At 34.8% G+C, this 24381-nt stretch overlaps 1 protein-coding gene across 16 annotated transcripts in view; it reads left to right on the top strand.

Annotated features, from left to right (window-relative positions):
- RANBP17 (RAN binding protein 17) overlaps positions 1-24381 on the top strand; it is a 348910-nt gene that overhangs the window by 52144 nt on the left and 272385 nt on the right. For all 16 annotated transcript variants that reach the window (XR_009052817.1, XR_009052822.1, XM_057729240.1 and 13 more), the window contains one exon: positions 15211-15316. Coding sequence is in view for 14 of the 16 variants with exons in the window: in XM_057729240.1 (XP_057585223.1) it covers positions 15211-15316 (106 nt within the window). In the remaining 2 variants the exon portion in view is untranslated. The remainder of the gene's footprint in view (positions 1-15210; positions 15317-24381) is intronic.

Genomic DNA, 24381 nt, shown 5'->3' with positions numbered 1-24381 from the left:
ATATAGAAGACAATATGGAGAGTCCTCAAAAAATTAAAAACAGAACTACCATGTGATCTAGCAATTCTGCTTCTGAGTATTTATTTGAAGAAAATGAAAACAGTAACTCAAAAGGATACCTGCACCCTCATGTTCATTGCAGCCTTGTTTACAATAGTCAAGACATTGAAGCAACCTAAGTATCCGTTGATGGAGGAGTGGATAAGGAAAATGTGGTGTGTGTGTACATACACATAAACATATGTATGTAAAATTATACATTATATACATAGTATATAAAGAGTATTATTCAGCCATATAAAAAGAATGACATCTTGCCATTTGTGACATGGATTGACCTTGAGGGCATTTTAAGTGAACTAAGACAGAGAAAGATGAATACTGTATCATCTCATTATATGTGGAATCTGAAAAGCAAACCAAACCAAACTCATAGATACAGAGAACAGAATGGTGGTTGGGAGAGGTGGGGGTTGAGGAGTCGGTGACATAGATAAAGATGGTCAAAAGGTATAGACTTGCAGTTATAAAATAAATAAATCATGGAGATATAATATACAGCATGGCAACTATAGTTAATACTGTATTGCATATTTGAAAGTTGCTGAGAGAGTAGATTTTAAAAGTTCTCACCATAAGAAAATAAAATTTGTGACCATGTGGTGATGGACATTACTAGACTTATTGTGATGATCATTTCACAGTATATACAAATATCAAATTGTGTTGTACACGTGAAACTACAATGTTATATGTCAATTATATCTGTTTAAAAAAATTAACCAAGTATTAGTACATAAAGCAAACCTCAACAGATTTCAATAACAGTATCATAGAGTCCACATTTTCTTACCAATTTGCAATTAAATTAAAAATAATAATAAATTCCATATCATTGGTAATTTTATAAACATACTTTTAAGTAATTCTGGAGTAAAAGAAGAAGTCTTAGGGAAATTTAAAAAAAGTTAGAGAAAAATGGAAATACAGCATGTTTGGAATGCAGTAGGAAATTTACTTCATGAAAAGAAGAAAGGCTGAAATGTGACTTAAGCATCCAAGTTGAGATGTTGGAATGAGAGGAACAGATCAAACCCAAAGAAAGAAGAAGGAAGGAAAGAGCAGAAATTAATGAATTAAAAGACAAAGATTCAGTAATACCAAGAAAATCAAAAGTTAATTCTTTAAAAATACTGGTAAAATTGACAAACCTCTCATGAGATTAGAAGAAAAGAGAATTCACAGGTAACATTAGGGTCAAGAGAGGAAATACAATTACAGATGTAGCACAGGTTTAAAAGGTAAAATTACACATAGTATTTTTTGAGGTCAACAAATTTGAAAACTTGAAATGAGTAAATTCCTAGGAAGATAACCTAAAATCAACTCAAGATCAAAACAAAACAAAAACTGGAAGTAGAAGATATTTGCAACACATACACACATACTAACCCAAGCAAGGATCACCATCTAGAAGAATCTGGGGAAAAACCCTAGAAATCAATAAAACAAGCAGTTCTTAAGGGAAATGATCAATAGATACAAATAAGCATGTCACTACTCATAAGAGAAATGGAAATTAAGGCAGGTGTGATACCATTTTACTTCCAGTAGATTGGCAGAAATAAATCTTACAGGATAATGTAGATCAAAGGGAATTCTTAATATACCTCTGGTAGAAGTATAAAGTATAGTCATTTGGAAATAGAATGTAAATCAATTTGGTGTTATCTTGAAAAGTGCCAGGTCAGTATGTCCTTTAGAAAATCTCTTCTAAACAAGAGGGCATGCTTGAGAATGTTCATAGCCTAACTGTAACTCTAGGCAAAAAAATGGAAAAAGCTCAAATGCCCACCAACATGAAAATGGATAAACAGATCATAATATAGTTATACAATGGAATATTATATAACATAACATTAAAAAATGAATGAACTACAGGTATACTTCAGAGATAATTACTGAAGAAAAACAATTTTCAGAAAACTGTATATAGTATGAAATACTTAAGCCCCGAAACAATTGAGACTATAAATATATTGTTTAGGAATATATGTGTAAGTAATAAAACAAAAAAAATGTCAAGAAAATATTAAGCATCAAATACAGAGTCATGGTTATTTCTAGGGTGCAAGGTAAAGGGACAAGCTAGGGGAGGGATGTGGAGGTAGGTGTGACAATATTAGAAAGCCTTGGTTGTTAAATTGGGTAGGGGGTTCACAGGAGTTTGTTATATTATACAGTCATCCCTCTGAGGCTTCTGCACTTGCTAATTCAACCAAGCACAGATAGAAGATATCCACCCCCCCAAAAAAAATTCCGAAAAGTTCCAAAAAGCCAAGCTTGAATTTGCCATGTGTCAGCAATTATTTACCTACCATTTACATTGTATTTACAACTATTTTCTTAGACTTTACATTGTATTAGGTTTATAAGTAATCTAGAGATGATTTAAAGCATATGGAGGTTACGAACAGGTTATATGCAAATACCGTGCCATTTTGTATAAGGGACTTGAGCACCTGCAGATTTTGGTATCCACAGAGATCCTGGAAATAATCCCCTGTGGATGCTGAAGGAAGGTTACTTCATGTACATTACTTTATATTCTTTCATGTGTATCAAATATTAGTTACAGTGTAAAAAGATTCAGTTGTAAAATCAAAGACTTGTTTTCCTACAAAAGGGTATTGAATGAAAGTATAGCTGTTCTAAGATACATGAATGAAATTTACAGAAATGTAATAGTTTATTGGTATTAAATACATTTTTACCTATTGAATAAAATAAGTCAGACTTGATTCTTGATTAATATAAATTCAAGGAGTTTTAAATAGCTGTAGTTTTAATAAAACATTTCAAAGTTTCTAATATAATGCCTGATACATAGAAAATGTTTAATAAATATGTTTTTTTCCTTTCTTTTAGTCAAAAGGTTAGTGAGAAGGAGTCTATCTGCCCTTTAAAAAAAATCTGTGGCCTATTCAAAAATAATTGTTTTGTATTATGAAAAATGCCTAATGTGGCTCTAGTTTGTACCGCTGTATGTGATAGTGTTCAGTTTCTTTTGTGTAGACTAAAGACTTCAGCTAGTGTTGAACAAAGAAAATTATATGCTCTCGTTATGTGTGCTTTAATTTAGATGCTTAATGGCTTTTAATGTTACAAAATAAGTTTATTATTATATTATGATCTCATTTGTATTATATTGTCTTGCTCTTCCATATTTGTGGTGATATGGTCATGGTTTACAAAAACAATAATCCCTAAGAAATAGGTCATTAACAGTAGTTAACGATTACTTGTGATCTATGGTAATGACTGATTTCTTTGGGATTATTGCAGTTATAAACCATAATTACAGATTATTACAGCAATAATTATTTTGTTAAAGGAAAAAATGTTCTGCTCTTGAACAGCTGCTAAAACAAGTACCCTGAACATTTCAGAATAAATAGAAAAATGAAAAACTATAATGGAAATATAGTCTAAGATGAGACCTAAAAAAAATTATAGACATGAAACTCATGTATAGGATATTTAAATATCTGAATGTAGTTTAAATTTATGGATTTACATGGTTCTTTAAACTTCGTGGATATAATTCCATAACCAGTGTGACTTTTTAACATCTGTTATTTTAAACACTGTCACTCTAAAATTCTAGAGTTTTAGGGAAAGTTTTAGTGTGTTTGAGAAATATCACTCCTCATTTGGTGAAATATGAAAATTATATTTGATAGATTAATAAAAATGCCTTATATTTTGTTGTTCATTTCTAACACTAATCCTACTTTATTCAGTTAGTAGTTCATTTTTAGGGTTAAAAATGCCTGCTTTTCTGTCCTGTACAATAGGAAATCACTGCTTTCTAAAACAAGAGAAGAGTAAATATACATCGTACTTTTCTCCAAATAAACTTCCATTCAAAATTTACTATAATTTTAGAAAAAAATGTTCATAATTGATCACATGCTCTCTTTGCATACCATTCTTTGATATCAAAGCCTTAATTTCAAGGTTACAGAATAAAAATTAAAGAATAAAAAATTAAAATTTGAGAAATTCATATCTTATAATTAATATTTATTATTAGACAATGATACTCATCACACTGCATTGAAAAAAATCATTTTTTCACTTCTCTATCCCTCAATAGGGTCGATCTGTTGGGCATTGGGTCTCTCCTCTCTCATCCTGCCTCATACATACTTAGTTATATGCCAGTGAACGGAACATGACACATAGCAGATGCTCAGCAAATGAATTTTCTGAAAATTCTTGAGAATTTTTTTTCATTTCAGGGTTTTTGTTTGTAGACACGGCTAACTGTAACTAGCTTTAATTGCAGCAAGCCTCTTTGGTAGAGAGGGAAGAACTTAAAAATGCTTAAATATTGTGTGACAATTTTCTGGAGCAGCTTTAAAGTAAAACTTAGAGTGGACATATAGATATTCCATATTGATCTGTTTTATGGCTTTCGTAGCTATGATATAGAAGAACTGAAAAGAGTATAGATAGCTGTTTAATAATAATAATAATAACAGTAGTAATGATAGTCAACATTTACTCAGCCCTTATAGCAGGAATTAGTATGAGTACTTTACACGCAGAATACCGTTCAGTGCTGTCAGAAGCCTGTGAGCCAATTATCATTATCATCTTCATTTTTTTTTTTTTTTTTTTAAGGCGCATGGGCTTAGTTGCTCTGTGGCATGTGGAATCTTCCCAGGGCAGGGCTCGAACCCGTGTCCCCTGCATTGGCAGGCAGATTCTCTACCACTGCGCCACCTAGGAAGTCCAATCTTCATGTTTTTAAGTGAGGAAATGAAAGCCAGAAATATTGAGTAACAAGCATAATAAGTAGTAGAGGCAGAATTTGAACCCAAGGTGTGCTCTTGGTGGCTACATTGTACTGCCACCATTTCAAAATATTGGTCTTTCCAACAGAGAAATATAAAAATTACATGTATAATCAGTGTCTTTTTTTCAAGATGGCTTGTTTTATTAAGAGCTGATAGGCAGATGTTTCTGCATTTACATTAGTTATAAACTCCAAAAGTAAGTTTGCTTATTATTTTATTTTATTTTATTTTATTTTATTTTATTTTATTTTATTTTTTGATCATTGATTTTTTATTGAAGTATAGTTGATTTACAATGTTGTATTAATTTCTGCTATACAGCAAAATGATTCAGTTATACAAATATATATATGTACCTTCATGTTTATATTCTTTTCCATTATGGTTTATGACAGGGTATTTTTTTTTAAATTTTATTTATGTATTTATTATTTTTTGAGGGGTACACCAAGTTCAATCATCTGTTTTTATACACATATCCCCATATTCCCTCCCTCCCTCGACTCCCCCCCACCCTCCCCGTCCCAGTCCTTTAAGGCATCATCCATCCTCGAGTTGAACTCCCTTTGTTATACAGCAACTTCCCACTGGCTATCTATTTTACAGTTGGTAGTATATATATTATGACGGTATTGAATATAGTACCCTGTGCTATACAGTAGGACCTTGTTGTTGATCATTGATTATTTTGCTCCTAGGTGGCACATGTGAGAAGGTTTCAAAGACCCTTGATTTTATTTATTTATTTATTTATTTATTTATTTATTTTCTTTCAATCTTTATTGGACTATAATAGCTTTACACTGTTGTGACAGTTTCCGCTGTACGACAAAGCAAATCGGCTGTATTTATTTATACACATATCCCCATATCCCCTCCCTCTTGAACCTCCCTCCCACCCTCCCTATCCCACCCCTCTAGGTCATCACCAATCATTGAGTTGGTCTCCCTGTGTTATGCAGTTGCTTCCCACTAGCTATCTATTTTACATTTGGTAGTGTATAAATGTCAATACTACTCTTTCACTTTGTCCCAACTTCTTCCCCTGCTCCCCGTGTCCTCGAGTCTGTTCTCTGCATCGGCATCTTTATTTTTCCTCTGCCACTGAGTTCATCAGTACCATTTTTTTAGATTCCATATATATGTGTTAGCATACGGTATTTGTTTTTCTCTTTCTTACTTCACTCTGTGTGACAGACTCTAGGTCCATCCATCTCACTACACATAACTCAGTTTCATTCCTTTTTATGGCTGAGTAATATTGCATTGTATATATATGCCACGGTTTGCTTATTTTAAATTCAGCTGTTCAACAAATGTTTGTTTCATGTGTCACATATACTTGGTTTTATGGTGGGTGGTTTGGAAATGAAAAGAAGTGTGAACACCCTAGAAATGATCCCAAAGGCAAATGCAGTCTCATTTGTAGTAAAAATCTGGGAGACAGGTAGAGAACAGTCAGGATTAGGAATTAAAATGTATTAAATAAACACTTAAGAGGTTGTTGGATCATCAAGGTCTGTCTATTTGATTGACAGCTTTGGTGTTCAGGTACTACCTTTAATCAGTCTTTAGAGGAAGTGGTACGTATCTCATAATGGTATGAGAATGGACTTTTGGAAATTCATTGCCTGTATTTGAATCATATACTTCTTATAGGGATTTGTGACAGTAAATCAATGTAAATACAGATAATACATGTAATGTTTAAAGTAATGCTTAGTGCATGCATATTAAGTACTATTTAAATGTTTGCTATTATTTTTAGTAATAGTGAAGCTTTAAGCAAAATCAGTATCTAAAAATCTAAATAGATAAAATATATAATGAAGGTTATTTAGATTTAAATAATATTTTTCATTTTGAGAAATAATTTGCAGTAAGATATTTTAAAAATAATGACTCCCATAGGGCAGGTAACTTATCATACTACCTTCACCAAAGATTATGGCCACAAATCCATTATGTAAAATGTGTATGCCCCACACACATTGGAGCACAATCTATTAATAATGACCTTTGTTAGCTTCTGTATTCTGAGAAATACAGTCAGTTCTCCTTAGTCAGTATTTATGTTCTATAAAGTTTCTGTGAACACTGAATTAGCAGATATTAAACCATTGCTCCTAGAGGAAATACAAGTTGGGTTCCTGTGGGCTTCTGGTCACATTTTCATCAACAGATCAACATGCTTTTCTGTTTAAAGACACATTCCATGATATGTATTATTGATTGGTTAACACTGAACTCACAGCCAGCAGCACTATGACTCATGCCTGGATGAAGCTTAACACAGGTATTCTCTACAAGGTACATAATAGCCTTTTTTTTAAATTTAGAAACACTTGGCAACACATTAGCACTACCCTTGGTGACTATTTTAAACAGTGAATTTACAAATAAGGAGCACAGAATTGCAAAAACAAAGTGATACCTCAAAAGAAATACTTAGCTGTTTGCAGTATGAGAGATGAAACAAGAAAGCAGATTGTTGCTTTGTTTTACCTAAGCTTGAAAGTTGCACATTGGGCAACTTAAATTGTTTGCTGTTCTGCATCTGTCCATGAATGATCACAAGTATTGATTTTGGGGATTACAAATAAATTTTACCAAGTAAATGAATTTGCAAATAACAGGATAGGCTAGATCATACCTTGTATTGAATGTGCATTGAGAAGAAGTTGCTTTTATTTAAGCAATAGAAATGTAACTGTCATTAACATTCATTTTTAATGACTCTACATTTTAATGTTTACTAAATTGATAATAAACTGTTGTTAACTTTTTCTTGCCTGTTTCATGCTGTATTTTCTATATGATTGCTTGAGTCAATAACCCATGTCTATTTGATAACTTATATATGCCAGGCACTGGATAAGCACTAGACAACCAAACAGAAAAAAACAACAGCTATCATGCAGTTGGAACATTCTATTGGCATAGACAAGTAACAAAGCAAGATAAATAATAAAATATATATTATGTTAGAAAGTGATAAGTGCTAAAATTTAAAAAAATAATGAATCAGGAAAGGTGGATACGACGTTAGCAAATTGTATTCTGGTTGTCTTTTGCCCAAAACTTGGTGGCTTATCAAATAACAATAATTTTATTATTATCTCTCAGTATTTTCTGGGATTGAGAACATTGAGAGAAAATCCATAGTTCTCTTTTGGGGCCTTTCAGGCACTGTAATCAGGTGACAGCTGTGGCTGACGTCACCTGAATGATTCTTTACTCACAAGTCTGCTCTCTTTGCTGGACTGTTTGATGAATGGGCTGTAGTTGGGCATTTCTCTCTCCATGTAGTCTCTCTACATAGCTAGCCTTTTTTATTTTTTTGAGAACTTTTATTGAGATACAGTTAACAGACAATAAACAGCATATATTTGGAGTGTACAATTTGGTATCCCAATCTCCCAATTCATTCCCCCCCAACCCTCCCTGCTTTCCCCGCTTGGTGTCCATGTGTTTGTTCTCTACACCTGTGTCTCTATTTCTGCCTTGCATTTCCTCTTTCATAGTTGTTAGCATTTGCCTTATGTATTGAGGTGCCCCTATACTGGGTGCACATATATTTATAATTTTTATCTCCTCTTCTTGGATTGATCCCTTGACCTTTATGTAATGTCCTTTCTTGTCTCTTGTAACATTCTTTATTTTAAAGTCTGTTTTATCTGATATGAGTATTGCTACTCCAGCTTTCTTTTGATTTCCATTTGCATGGAATATCTTTTTCCATCCCCTCACTTTTGGTCTGTATGTGTCCCTAGGTCTGAAGTGGGTCTCTTGTAGACAGCATATATATGGGTCTTGCTTTTGTATCCATTCAGTCAGCCTGTGTCTTTTGGTTGGTGCATTTAGTCCATTTCCATTCAAGGTAATTATCGATATGTATGTTCCTATTACCATTTTCTTAATTGTTTTGTTGTTGTTTTTGTAGGTCCTTTTCTTCTCTTATGTTTCCTGCTTAGAGAAGTCCCTTTAGCATTTGTTGTAAGGCTGATTTGGTGGTGCTGAATTCTCTTAGCTGTTGCTTGTCTGTAAAGCTTTTGATTTCTCCATCAAATCTGAATGAGATCCTTGCTGGGTAGAGTATTCTAGGTTGTAGGTTCTTCCCTTTTACCACTTTAAATATATCATGCCACTCTCTTCTGGCTTGCAGAGTTTCTGCTGAGAAATCAGCTGTTACCCTTATGGGAGTTCCCTTGTATATTATTTGTCATTTTTCCCTTGTTGCTTTTACTAACATTTCTTTGTCTTTAATTTTTGTCCATTTGACTACTATATGTCTTGGCATGTTTCTCCTTGGGTTTATCCTGCCTGGGACTCTCTGCGCTTCCTGGACTTGGGTAGCCATTTCCTTTCCCATGTTAGGGAAGTTTTCAACTATAACCTCTTCCAGTATTTTCTTAGGTCCTGTCTCTCTCTTGTCTCCTTCTGGGACCTCTATAATGTGAATGTTGGTGCGTTTAACATTGTCCCAGAGGTATCTTAGGCTGTCTTCAGTTCTTTTCATTCTTTTTCCTTTATTCTTTTCCGCATCAGTGATTATCACCATTCTGTCTTCCAGGTCTCTTATTTGCCCTTTTGCCAGAGTTAATCTGCTATTGGTTACTTCTAGTGTATTTTTCATTTCTGTTATTGTGTTGCATATCTCTGTTTGTTTGTTCTTTAATTCTTCTAGGTCTTTGGTGAACTTTTTGATCTTTGCATCCAGTCTTTTTTCAAAGTCCTGGATCATCTTCACCATCATTATTCTGAATTCTTTTTCTGGAAAGGTGCCTATCTCCACTTCATTTAGTTGTTTTTCTGGGGTTTTATCCTGTCCCTTCATCTGGTACAAAGTCCTCTGCTTTTTCATTTTCTCTATCTTTCTGTGGCTGTGGTTTTCAGTTCCACAGGACAAAATACTGCTGATCTGCTTGATACTGCTGTCTGCCCTCTTGTGGAGGAAGCTATCTAGGAGGCTCGTGTGTGCTTCCTGATGGGAGGGACTGATGGTGGGTAGGGCTGGGTGGGCAGAACTCAGTAAGGCTTTAATCCGATTTGGTGGGTGGAGCTCAGTAAAACTTTAATCTGTTTGTCTGCTAATGGGTGGGGCTGTGTTCCCACCTTGTTGGTTGTTTGGCCTGAGGCTACTTAACACTGGAGCTTACAGGCTCTTTGGTGGGGCTAATGGTAGACTCTGGGAAGGCTCACACCAATGAGCACTTCCCAGAACCCCTGTCTGCTGCCAGTGCCCCTGTCTCCTTGATGAGCCACAGCTGCCCCCTACCTCTGCAGGCAACCTTCCAACACCAGCAGGTAGGTCTGGTTCAGTCTTCTATGGGGTCACTGCGCCTACCCCCTGGGTCCTGGTGAGCACACTTTTTTGTGTGCCCTCCAAGAGTGGAGTCTCTGTTTCCCCCAGTCCTGTGGAGGTCCTGCAATCAAATCCCACTGGCTGTCAGAGTCTGATTCTCTGGGGATTCCCCCTCCCGTTGCTGAGCTCCCAGGTTGGGAAGCCTGATGTGGGGCTTAGAACCCTCACTTTAGTGGGTGGACTTCTGCAGTATAACTGTTCTCCAGTTTGTGAGTCACCCACCCAGCATTTATGGGATTTGATTTTAACGCAATTGCGCCCCTCCTGCCGTCTCATTGCGGCTTCTCCTTTGTCTCTGGATGTGGGGTGTCTTTTTTGATGAGTTCCAGTGTCTTTCTGTTGATGATTGTTCAGCAGTTAGTTGTAATTCCGGTGCTCTTGCAAGAGGGAGTGAGCGCATGTCCTCCTACTCCACCATCTTCCATAGCTAGCCTTTTAATAAGAGTATGATGGTCTCAGAGTACATGGTCTTCTTACATGGTGAATGGCTTTCCCTAACTGCACATTCCCTGAGAGACTGGGGCAAGCTGCCAGTTCTCTTAAAGGCTAAGCCCAGTACTGGAATAAGTATCACTTCTACCATATTCTTTAAGTGAAAGCAGTCACAATCCAGCCCAGACTTACGAGGGATTGGAAAAATAGACTCTGCTTCTTGATGGCACTTGCAGACGTGGAGGGAAGGAATTGATGATGGGTATCTTGAAGACACACTACCATACTCTAGGTATTGAAAATTGATAGGATAGCTGTGTAAGACCTGACTGAGAAGGTAAATTCAAAATAAGATTAGTCAACATGGTCATATCTTTTTCCAGTTATATTAAAGTTTGTGAAGATAGGCAAAGAGTAGGTGGGGAATTGGATTTAAACAATTACAGTTTTGTAAGATGTGTCAGAGGAAGAAAGAAATTGACATTGTATGCAAGACAGGTTATAATGATTGACAATAGAACTGAAGGTAGGTAAGCAGGATAGAGAAGACATGAGGGGGTACAAAAGTGAAAAAAATGACGGATCCCAAAAAACTATTAGAACTAATAAAAGAGTAGCAAAGTTGCAGGATACAAGATCAATAAATAGAAATCAACAGTGGGTTTATATATTAGCAATGAACAATCAAAAATGAAGTGAAGGTAACAAAGCTACTTACAATAGCATCAAAAAGAATAAATTACTTAGGTAAAAACTTTGCAGAAGAAGTGTTAAGTCTTGTACACTGACACTGTAAAACATTAAAAGAAATCAAAGATCTAAATAAGTTGGAAGAAATCATGGTCATGGTTCAGAAGTCCTAATATTGTTAAGAAGTCAGTATTCCTCAAATTGATTCAACGTTATCTCTCTCAAAGTCCCAGCTGACTTCTTTGCAGGAACTGACAAGCTGATCCTTAATTTGATGTGGAAATCCAGGAGACCCAGAATATCCAAAATAATTTTGGAAAAAAGTTGAAAGACTCATACTTCCTGATTTCAGAATTTACTACAGAGCAACAGTAATCAAGATAATGTGATATTGCTGTAAAGATAGACACTAGATCAATGAAATATAATTGAGAGTTCAGGTGTCAACCCTCCAATTTGTAATCAGTTGATTTTTGACTGTGGTGGGAAGACAATTCAATGACAAAAGAATTGTCTTTTCAAGAAATGGTGCTGGGACAGCTGGATGTCCATATGAAGTTGGAACCCTATATCCCACCATACACAAAAATTAAATCAAAATTAATTATAGACCTAAATGTAAGAGTTAAAGGTATGAAACTCTTAGAAGAAAACATAGGAGTAAATCTTCATGACTTTGGGTTGATCAATAGTTTCTTAGATTTGACAGCAAAAGCTGAAATAAAGGAAAAATTAGCAATTTGTACCACATGAGAATTAAGCATTTCTGTGCTTCAAAAGACACCATCAAGGAAATGAAAACACAACCCACAGAATGGGAGAAGATATTTGCTAATCATATATCTGACAAAGGACTTGTATCTAGAATATATAAAGAACTCTTACAACTCAATAATAAAAAATATAAATAGCCCAATTTTAAAATGAGCCCGAGATTTAAAGACATTTCTCTAAAGAAGACATACAAATGGCCAGTAAGCACATGGAAAATGCTCAGCATTGTTGGTCATTAGGGAAAGGCATGTCAGAATTACAACGTATGACTTCATAGATACAATTAAAGAGATAGATAATAAGTGTTTGCAAGAATTTGAAGAAGTTGGGCTTTCATACATTGCTGATGGGAATGTATTGATAAAATGGTACAGCTGCTTTGGAAAGCAGTTTGGCACTTCCTCAAAATGTTAAAATATATAGGTACCATATGACCCACCAATTCTAATTCTAGGTATACTTGAGAGAATTCATTAAAAACTGTACACAAATGTTCATAGAAGCATTATTTACAAACCCAAGAGGGGAAACAGCCCAAATGCCCATCAGCTTTTGAATGGATAAACAAAATGTGATATGCCCAAACAATGGAATATTATTTGGCCATAAAAACAAATAAAGTACCAATACAAGCTATAGCATGGATGATCCTTACACATTATACTAAGTGAAAGAAGACAGTTACAAAGATCACATATTATATGATTCTATTCATATGAAATAGAATGGGACAAACCTAAGGAGACATAGAGTAGTAGCTTAGTGGCTGCTTAGGACTGGAGGGACTGGCTACAGAGTCGGATTTCTTTTGGGGGGGTGATCATGTTCTAAAGCTAGAATGTGGTAGTGGTTGTACAACCATGTGAATTTATTAAAAACTGAATCATATACTTTAAGTGGATGAATTGTATGGTATGTGAACTATATTTCAGTAAAATTGTTCAGTTGATAGGTTCAAGTGATTGAAGGTTCCCAACAGAGCAAAGGATTGTTGGAGTGGAAATATTCGTTTTTGTAGATATTGAAACCATTTCTGATCATGATAAAAAATACTGTTGGAAAGAGTAACAGTGAACCAGCTACTAGTATGTTCAAATAATAGAGAGTAATAACCAGAAAGAGAGTAGATAAGAAAGAATTTGGTAGTATGATGACATAATATGTAAAGCTGAGTGCTTTTACACATGGAGAGAGGGAGACTGTTCTGGAAGTAAAAATGAGGAACATCAAGTGAACATCTGGGTTCGAGGCCCAAGTTACAAGAGGTTTGAAAGAGAAGTCAGCTACCACTTCAGAGGGTCCACAGAAGGAGCAGGGTCATCAGGGGAGAGCATTATGTTATTAATAGGTGTTTATATTGGTCATAAAACACATTTCAACTGCATATGGTAACTTAATATTGATATCTTCATTTTCCTACACGGGCTTTTGTTTTCTGTTACTTTTGCCACTAATCATACATATCTTGAAGCTTGAGGCTGTTTTAGCGTTCTGTTTTACATTGCTAATGTATAAGGCTACATACTTGGTCGATTCTGATTTATTTATGGTTTTGTGATAGATTAAGGGATGTGGATACTTACCAGATTATATTTCTACCTTATAGGAAATTTGTCACCTCCAGAGGCTTTTTTGTTCCAGGAGTTTGAAGGAATTGTTGATTAGTTGTAGTGACTGGTAGAATCCACAGGAATATAGGAAGAATCTATTGTTTTTCCGCATTTATTTATCCTTCCTAGGTCTTCTAACAAACACAGTTAGTTTCTTTTCAATACTTTGTGAAAACATTTTAGTTCACTTGAAAAAGTTTCTCAGTAGAGAAACATAATTGATTTTAGTATTATGAAATAGCCAGTTCATCTTTGAAAAGTCAGTCCTCAAGTATAGCACAAAATTTCTTTTTAGAAAAATAATTGGTTTATTGTTGTTCATAAATGGCTCAAAAATCTTGGAGAATTTGATACATAGATCAGTGAGTCTAGAGATGTAATATGCCTAAACAAAAATTATTCAATAAATACCTCCATTTCTTTTTTTTCTTTTTTTTTTTTAAATTTATTTTGGCTGTGTTGGGTCTTTGGTGCTGTGTGTGGGCTTTCTCTAGTGGCAGGCGGGGGCTACTCTTTCATTGCGGTGCACGGGCTTCTCAGTGCAGTGGCTTCTCTTGTTGCGGAGCACAGGTTCTAGGCGTATGGGCTTCAGTAGTTGCAGAATATGGCTTAGTAGTTGTGGCTCGTGGGCTCTAGAGCACAGGTTCAGTAACTGTGGCACACGGGCTTAGTTGCTCCAGAGCATGGGGGATCTTCCTGGATCAGAGATCAAACCCATGTCTTCTGTTGGCAGGCGGATTCTTAACCACTGCACCACCAGGGAAGTCCCCTCCATTTCTAAGTTAGTCAGTTTTGGCTGCCCCAAAGTAAGACTTATGAAAACTATAAGGTGTTGCCATTTGTGCCACTGTTGTAAAGTTATTTAGTCCTTTGCTTCTATTGCCCATGAAGTTAATTTGGTTGTCAAACAATGTAGATTGCATGGTGAAAATTTTGGATTTTTAAAAAATTACACATAAAAATATAAATTGAGTAAATTTATCACCATCTGTTATCTTCCAAGCCTGGGCAATATTAAAAATTATCAGACTGGTACTATCATGATATTCACTATTCAGAGAAGATACTGGTCATTGGATCATACAGGTATTTACTAACAACCCTTGATGTTGACATTATATTTGGTGTTTTGTTATTAAATTTATGTTAATCAAATCTACCTGGTAGATATTATTTTCTCCATTTTGCAAATGAAAATCCTAAGATTTAAAGAGGTAAGTAACTTAACGCAAGATCACATAGCAAATTGGTAGAGCTGGGATTCGTAATTGTATCTGGCTCTAAAATCTGTCATTTTCACTGTTATACTGCCTTAATGAACTTAAGACCCAGCTCTTCACTCTCCATCAAGAACTGAGTTCACAGTAGTCTATCACTTGTTTGGAAGAACTTTTGCTAATTTTAGAATTTTCTCAAAAATAAGCTTTATTTCTATGAAAACTTTCTAAACTCTTTTTTTCTTCTTACGTATTAGGACGTCTTGCCTGGCTGGTATACTTAGTTGGGACAGTTGTTGGAGGAAGATTAACGTATACCAGTACAGATGAACATGATGCTATGGATGGAGAATTATCCTGTCGGTAAGTAGTAGCCATATAACTTACAGAAATTTACTAAGTACTTAGAAATTTAGTTATTGAGCTGGTATTATGAGCTAAAGTATTTTGTACTTGGCCTTTTGGGATAAGGTATTCTTTTCCTTTTTATTGATGAGAAAAGCAAGGCTTAGAGGTTAAGTGATTTGTAGAAGTCATATCTCTAATAAGTAGTAAAGTCAAATATATTCCTATGACTAGTATGTGAGCTGATTTTCCATATATTTTAATTTATTTTTAATAACGTCTTTCTTTGTAAGAAAGTAATACATGTTTTTGTTGAACACTTTAAAGAATTAGCTGAAAAGTTATATATTAATTTGGAGGTAACTACTGTCATTTGGTAAAGATCTTTGAGTCTTTAATTAATGTGTAAGAGTATATGTTTATTACATGTGTATTTTTTAACTTTTTTTCAACAAAAATTATAACATTGTTTTGTAAACTAAAATGGGGATACTAGTACTACTAATAATATCTGATTCATTTGGGGCTGTTATATGGATTAAATGAGTTAATAATTTTAAAGTGCTTAGGATAATGCCTGGCAAATAGTAAGTACTATGTTACCAAGAAAAAAAAAAACGAATTCGAAATAATTCTTAAAAAAAAATCAAACATAATAATTATTTATGAACATTTTCCCTCGACATGAAATACTCTAAGCTGTACCATAATTTAAATAAATCTTTGCTGTGGGAATTTTAGGTTGTTTCTCAGTTTTTTCCTTATCATAAAGGTGAATATTCTTTTGGCTATATCTTTATGTAGATCAAAATAATTTGATTAGAGTTAAGTCCTAAAAGCTGAATAGCTGGTTGAATAGTATATAGCACTTTAAAGACTTTCAATACGTATTACCAAATGGCCTTCTTTGGAAAAGTTGTACCAGTTGATCCTCTCAATCCAAAGGCTGTGAGAGGCTATCGTTTTTTACTGCAGTGAACACTGGGTAGTAGTCTTCTTATCTTTGCCAGTTTATAAATAACTAATGTCTCATTTTAATTTGTATTTCTTTTATAAGTGGTGTCAGACATTCTTTTCTATTCCTTTTCTTGCCATTTCTATTTTCTCTTTGTGATTTTTTTATTATGTATAGAGTATATCATTCACCTGGTTTTCTTTTATGATTATCTTTCCTAATTTATCCATAAGAACTCAGTAAATATTCTGCTGTTCATTTTGAATGTTTTCTCCATATAGTTTTAAGTTGTTTTAGAAATTTCTTTTTTATTGGCTTTAAGTATTTATATATTAAGATCTATGAATTTTTTCTTTCATATTTTTTTTCAATGCTCATGTTTAGAAAGGGTGTTCTGGCTAATAAAAATATTCACCTGTATTTTCTCCTGGTTCTTTTATGGTTTCAACTTTTTATATTTAATTTTTAATACATCTGACATTTATTTTGTTTTATATACTTTTTCAAAAGTTTCCAAAGTGTTAGCCAGTTAATGTCAACCCCAATCTCTACTGATTTGAAATGCTACATATATCTTACTCAAAATTCTTGTATCTTTTTCTAGGCCTTTCATTCTTCTCCACTGATCTTGGAAGTCTATTTGTACACCACTATCACTCTACTGAAGTCTTTAGTGTACTATTCTCCCTCATTATTGTTTTTAAATATATCACTAAGTATTTAATAAATTTGTTGCCACTTTGAATAGAAATTTCTCATTTCATACCCTTTTCAACCTTTAAACTACCTTATTTCAATGAAATTTGAATCTGAATGGAACATAAATATTTTTAGTTTTTCCTAAGATTTATTATTTCCAATATCAAACCACTTTAAAATGTGACTGGGGCATTCTCAAATGCTTTGATTAATTTTAAACCAAGTGAACAATTTGCTTCTGTACAATTTTTTAATATACCATTACATATTTAGTGAAATGGGAATTAAGTATAATTTTTGCTATCGTTTGATTTTTTTGAGTTTTCATCATCAAGTAGAGAATTACCCACTGGCACTGTCTTCCTGAAAAATACATATGACAGGAAATAGTGGTGTGTATTTGCCAAGTAGAAAATTTTAATATTTCTTTAAGCAGCAAACATATTTAGCTTTAAATAAGATTTTATTTTGTGTTTAGCCTGTATTCCCTAGAAATCAAAGCCTTAGGTGAAGTGTAGGGGCTAAGATTTTGGGGGGGGGGGGATGGGGAAAAGGATACCTTTCCAGGGAAGTTAGAATGAAGGAAGAGTGAGTGAAAGAATGAGAGAAAATAGAGTTAATCCTCATTTTTCACAGATTCCATTTTTGCAAATTTGTGTACTTGCTAAAATTTGTTTGTTAATCCCCAAACCAATACTCATGCTATTGTAGTCATCCTTGGCTGTGTGTATAGTGACAAAAAATTTGAGTTGCCCAGTACACACTTTCGCAGCTGAGGTTGAACAGATGCTCTGTCATTTCAACTCTCATACCATACATAAGTGTGCCTTTTGCTAATTTAGTGCCAGATTTTTCACATTTAGAGCTTTTTGTTGGTGGTTTTGTTGTTTAAGATGTCCCTCCAGCATAGTGCTGAAGTGCTCTGTAGTGTTCCTAAGCACAAGAAGGCATAATGTGCCTTATAGAGAAAATACATGTGTTAGGTAAGCTTTCTTCAGGCACAAGTGGTAGTGCTATTGACTATGAGTTCAAAGTTAGTGAATCAACAATATATATTAAATAACGTGTGTCTCAACAGAAACACACACAAGACAGGTTATGTATTGATTAGTTGATGAAAATGTTGTGACCAGAGTTCCTCAGGAACCTATTCCTGTATTACCTCTAGGAGCAGTGGTTCCTTATTTGCTAATTCAGTTTTTACAGCAATTTTATAGCACGTAACTACCGTAAATAATGAGGATCAACTATAGAAGGTGGTGCATTACAGACCTGGTTGCTCACTTTTAGAGTTTTCCCCAGAGACCACATGGAACAACTGTGCTTCAAAACAGTCCATCTTGGTGGTGGTAGGGGGACGGGGACTGAGGGCAGGCTATTTATCTATTTAGTTATTTCTGTGTCCCATTTTTTTAGTTGTTGAAATCTCCTCCTGAAGTGTTTAACTTTTGCATACTTCTTGGTTGTGTTCCCTGGCCTCTTTGAGGAGCTGCTGGGGAAGCCAGAGCTTCTGTTGGTCCTGTTGGTTGGAGGTAGGGGCTGGCTGGAGCTATGGTAGGCCTTTCCTCTCCCCTGAGTGAGGATTTATAACTGCAGGAACTGTGTGAATCTTTCCTGGGGCTACAAGGCAGGTGGTTGAGCCCAGGGGTGGGATGAGAGGTGGTGGTGGGGTTGGTGGGTGTTTAAACAGGGCCAAGCAGATTCAAGGTGGGGTATGTACCAAGACTTACATATTTTGGCAAGAAAAAAACATAAATATGTGTTTTAACATACTGAGATTTTAAATGAGAATGATGTTTTATGTAAAATTTTAATATCAATTTCACATGGAGAAATTTCAAGTAACTAGAAAAGTAATACTATTGCCTTCTGTGTGTTGTTATATGATAACCTTTTTAACTCCTGGGAGAACACTACCAAATTAGAAATTGAGGAGCTCCTGCCCAAAGTCTGTGTGTTATTTTATCAGGAAAAGGTTGATATTCATAAAAACTTCCAATATTATGATAATGATATTTAAAACATGTTACTTTAACATTTTAAAATATGCTGCTTTAACTTAGCAAATAAGTATATTTGTGCTCAGGCCACACAATTCTAATTAAGTAAAGATAATTTTATAGTCCTTTCAGTTTCATTCGTTATAAGCAGAATGCAAACTTCTTGAGAGATTTCGCAGGGATTTGGTCTTGTCTTGTGTCCTCTCTAATTTGCTAGCGGCTGCTGCTTTTTGGTTCATTCCTCTCAGTTAAGCCACTCTCTGTTGCTCCATGTTGCTCTCACCTGTTCATCTCCCAGTCATTCTTCATTATTCACTGAAGACTTTTGCAACTAGCCCAGGATTTTGCTCTCTGTCCCAAACCCTGCTGTGGTATAGATGACTTCAGCTTCTTTCTCATCCTATAGTGTTGCTTCCTCTTCTCCACTCAGAAACTTCCAGTGGCTTCCTGTCACACATGAAACAAATTCCAGATTCTTGCCATGACCCAAAGTGTACTGTGCTGCTTCTCTGACCTTATTTCCTATCCCTTTTCGTTCATCTCAACTACATACACTGGCCTCCTTGCTATTCTGTGAGTATTACCAACGTGTTTTCGCTTTAGGGCCCTTGTGCTTCTCGTCTGCTAGGAATGCTTTCTCCCAGATGTTTATATAGTACTCCGTCACTTCAATCAGATCTGTACCCAGATGTCTCTACCTCTTTTGACCTCCCTATCCAAAATAACATCCTTATCCTACTTTTTCTTCATAGTACTTATTACCTCTTGATGTTCGTTTATTCCACTAGAATAGGGAAAGAATAAGCTTTATCCGCTTTGTTCACTGCTCTATTTTTATCTCATTTGCCTGGCAAAACCTAAACTCTGAAGGAATTCAGAGTTTTCTCTTACTTTGTTGAGTGATAAAAGAAATTGCACACTTCTTTAGATAGGCACCATTGCCAACTAAGATGTCTTTTTTTTTTTTTAACCTTAACTGAGGCCTTAGCACGGCTCAGTGTTTGTTATTTTAGTAAGTCTTATCTTCTGACTTCCAAACCCTTACTGAACTGTTTCACTTGCATGTTTTGTCCTACATGTACCTCGAATTCAGTGACTAACATTAAGCTCATCTCTTCCATCCACTCCCAGCCCTGAGTTTCTTAATGTATCTCCTCACTGGCCTCTCAGTTGCCTAGGCTTGAATCCTGGGAGCTCTCCTCAACTTTTTCTTTCTTCTCTCACCAGCATCCATATAATCATCAAATTCTGTCACTCCTACCTTTTGCTTATCCCAATTAGTCCAGTAATTTCTATCACCCCTGCTGTTTTGAGTCCTGTCATCATTTACCCAGATTCGTGCTACAGTTGTAAATGGACACCTTGTTTCCTCTGTGGCTTTCTAAAATAAAGATCTGATTATGTCTGTGCTTTGCTTAAACTCTGCGATGACTTTTATTGGTATTGGGATTAAAATCAACGTGGCTCATCAGGCTCTTCATAATCTGGGTCCTGCCTTTCTCATTAGCCTCATCTCGTGCCACTGACTGCTTTATAGCCATATGGAACTTTTTTCAGCTCTTAAGTGAGCCATGCTTTTTTTCCCCCTGTCTAGATAGCTACACATGCTTTCCCCTTTCTGTTGACACCCTCTGCTCTGTTTCATCCTAGAATATTAGGAATTCTCACTAATTTCTTCATAATGTTTATTTTAACATTTGTCATCCCTTATTCTAATTGCTTGTTTTATTGTCTTCCCCTGCATAGGCTATAGATTTCTGGAGGATTAGGAGTTTTGCTCAGTGTTGTATCCTGAACTCCTAACATATACCTGCCATGTTGTAGGCCTTCAAATATTTGTTGACTGAATACATACTTATGTAATTGGATATTAAGGGGAATATAAAAGAGTTGATTATCCAAAAATCATTTCTTTATACTTGAAATGGTGTGCTTATACTTAAATCAAAATTATTTAATGATATACTTATCTTTTTATTCCCTCCATGTGCCAAAGATAATTTAAGATGAAGGTAAAAATAAATGTAGGACAATAAATTGAAACAAGTGAATATTGTATTTATAATACAAGTTTTGGTCTTAAACACTTATTAGAGGTGGCCACAAACCTTTGAAGGGCACGGTGGCAGAGACTACTAGTTGTCTTGTATCTCTTCTTTCCTTCTTCTGCCGTAATAGAATACTGGATATTTTTTGCTGGGCATTGGCCACCTGAATAGAGACTAGATTTACTAGACTCTCTTGCAGCTAGATATGGTTAAGTGATTATGTTCTGGGCAATTGAATGTAAATGAATGTGGTATGTGTAACATATATGCACATGGGTGGAACTGAAGAAGCCATCTTAGACCATAAAGTGATTGGGTGAGTGGAGGCAGGTGTAACAACAAGATGGAAGGAGCCTGAGTCCCTGATATACCATGGAGCACCAGCTAGTCCTAGAGCATTGCCTTGAATTTTTGCTTGAGAGAGAAATAAACATCTATGTTGTTTAAGCCATTGTTATTTTGGATTTTGGTCACTTGAAGCTGAACTTCTTGTATGACTATCAAAGCTTATTTTACAAATGGATCATGTACCCTTCTGGAAATTCTTTCCTGTTCTCCTGCTGGGGATTTTTGGGGTGCCTTTACCACTCATATTAAGCTGGTGATTTGCATTGTGATTTGCATTATCTCTTAATCAAATGCAAATCATCAGCTTAACATGAGTGGTAAAGGCACCCCAACAAACTTGTCTTTTGGTTTCATGTCTTCCTCAGATTTTTGGAATGTATGCTATTAAAAGGAAATAAAAGTAAACAAGCAATAGCATAAAATCAACAAAGAACTAGAGTAGGAAAAGGGGAGTCCTGCTTGTAAAGAATTTAAAAACAGGATATGCTTTAAGTCACTTAAAAAATCACCTGGCTCCAGAGATGAAGGTTGGTGTGTGTATCTATTTATTTAACTAAAAATTACTTCAGCATTCTGTGCATTCACCAGTACACAGATTTTAAAAGCCAGCTTTGTCCCTCCTTTCAAAATCAGAGAATAAATACATCTTCTTAGGAAAAACAAACAAACCTGGTTGGTAATCTGATTCTTTTTTTTTAAATGAAGACCTTTTTTTAAAATTAATTAATTAATTTATTGGCTGCATTGGGTCTTTATTGCTGCACATGGGCTTTCTCTGGTTGCGAGCAGGGGCTACTCTTTGTTGCAGTGCGCAGGCTTCTCATTGCAGTGGCTTCTCTTGTTGTGGAGCATGGGCTCAATAGTTATGGCTCACGGGCTCTAGAGTACAGGCTCAGTAGCTGTGGTGCACGGGCTTAGTTGCTCCTCAGCATGTAGAATCTTCCCGGACCAGGGATTGAACCTGTGTCCCCTGCCTTGGCAGGTGGATTCTTAACCACTGTACCATCTGGGAAGTCCGGGTAATCTGTTTCTGAAATTTGATCTTTATTAAGCTTTCCTTCATGAATTTTAATAGCATTAAAGATATTTAGTAAGTGAAGGTACTTTTGGATAAGTAGCTTAATTTAGGAATTAATAACTATAAAAATGGTTACCAAGATATTATTTCATAACACTTTAGCAATAAATACCAAGTTTTTTAAAGAAATTTGTTTGCTGTAACCTAGACATTTTATTCTTAGAACTCTTTGCTGGTAGGGAAGAGGATAGTAGTTATATTTCACTGATGTGTAAGTTTATATTCAAAATGAGATTATGAAGGTCCAGGAAGTAATATGAATGCATAAATGGACCTAATGTATATGATAAGGGGTAATGGTGGGCAAAAGATAGACTATACAAGACAGAAGTGGTGCTAAAGCAGCTGAGTAGCCATCTGCAAACAAACGCTGATCGATATCTCACAAGATAGGTTCAGGATTAATTTCCAGTGTATCATACAGGTGAATGTAAAAAGATGAAGCATAAAAACACTTCAGATTCGGGTTAGACTTTGTTATTATACAAAATCCATAAGAGAAAAATGGATTCGATTTTCTGCATAAGAAAAAGAAGAAAACTTATGCATGGTATTAAAAAACACCATAATCAAAGTCAAGACACAGGTGAAAAAATGGCGAAAAATATTTACAGCTCAATCATAGGCAAAGGGTTTAGTTTTCTAATATGTGAAGAATTTGTAGAAATTAGCGATAAAAAGATAAGCCAATAAAAAATCAACAAAGCATATGAGCAAAGAGGTCACACAGAAGAACATATGTATGACTTAAAAACATGGAAAACTCTTCACTTTACATTCATGAGAGAAATACAAATTAAAACTTAACTGAGATACCATTTTTCAGATTCCAGTAAATTCTAAAGTTTAATATTATTCTGAATTACCTATACGTATATAGACACTCATTTACTGATGATGGGAGTATAAATTGTCTCAATTTCATCGGAAGGCAGTTTGGTAATAGCTATCAAAATTATAAATTCGTGTTCTTCAAGCTAGTAATTTGACTTTTACAGGTGTATATTATAACTGTACTTGTGTGCAGTGATGTGTACAAGATTGTTAATTGCAGCATTTTTGTGACAGCAAAAAATTACAAGCAATCTTAGTGTCCATCAGTAGGGGACTGTATGAAAATAATATGGTACGTTCATATAATGGAATGTTCAACAGCTGTAAAAAGAGAATAAGGAAGCTCTTTATATCTGACATGAAAAGATCTGTAAGATATGTTATTAAATGAAAAAAGCTAGGTTTAACAATACAACAGTATAGTATGCTCCATATGTGTAAAAGAGTTGGGAGGAGAATATATAGTCATATTTGCCTGTACATACATTTAAAAAGTCTCTGGAATGACACAAACTAAACTGTGTGTATATTCTTGTGTGCTTACATGGAAGGAAGTGGGTGGGTTAGGGCTAGGCATAACTGCCTTTGCACAACGAGAAAAAGGAGAAATAGGTGCTCTTTCCTCCAGAACTTCTACTTCTGTGTCTTAAAAATTTTATTATGATATGCTAATTTTCTTAGCAGCAGGCACTTGGCAGCCATTCACTGGAAAATTTTAATGAAAATAGATAGATAATAGAAGAATTTAGGGCAGGGGGTGAAATTCTAGAGTAAGCTTTTTATTCTATTAAGCTTTTTCTCTAGGAAATTTAATTTAACCTTTAGTTCATTTATGATTTTTTGATAATAATAGTTGCATACTTGTATTAAAAATATTTGATTTTGTTAAGATCATCTTGTGATTTATTTCAGGTAAAATTTTTGTTTCTCATTAAGAAAGTGACATAGCTTGATGGGTGTACTACTTTTTTTAATTTTTTTAAATTTGAACCATGTGACCCCAAAATATATAGTTGTGTGAATATATGTTGTAGTGAAAAAGTAAAATACAAAACTACACGTTCAATATCATTCTTCTTTTACTAAAATATTTTATATATACATATATATATAAATTAATG

The sequence above is a fragment of the Hippopotamus amphibius genome, chromosome 1 (assembly GCF_030028045.1).
Source record: "Hippopotamus amphibius kiboko isolate mHipAmp2 chromosome 1, mHipAmp2.hap2, whole genome shotgun sequence".
In the NCBI taxonomy this organism is placed as follows: Eukaryota; Metazoa; Chordata; class Mammalia; order Artiodactyla; family Hippopotamidae; genus Hippopotamus; species Hippopotamus amphibius.
This window is presented reverse-complemented; position numbering and strand designations above follow the sequence as displayed.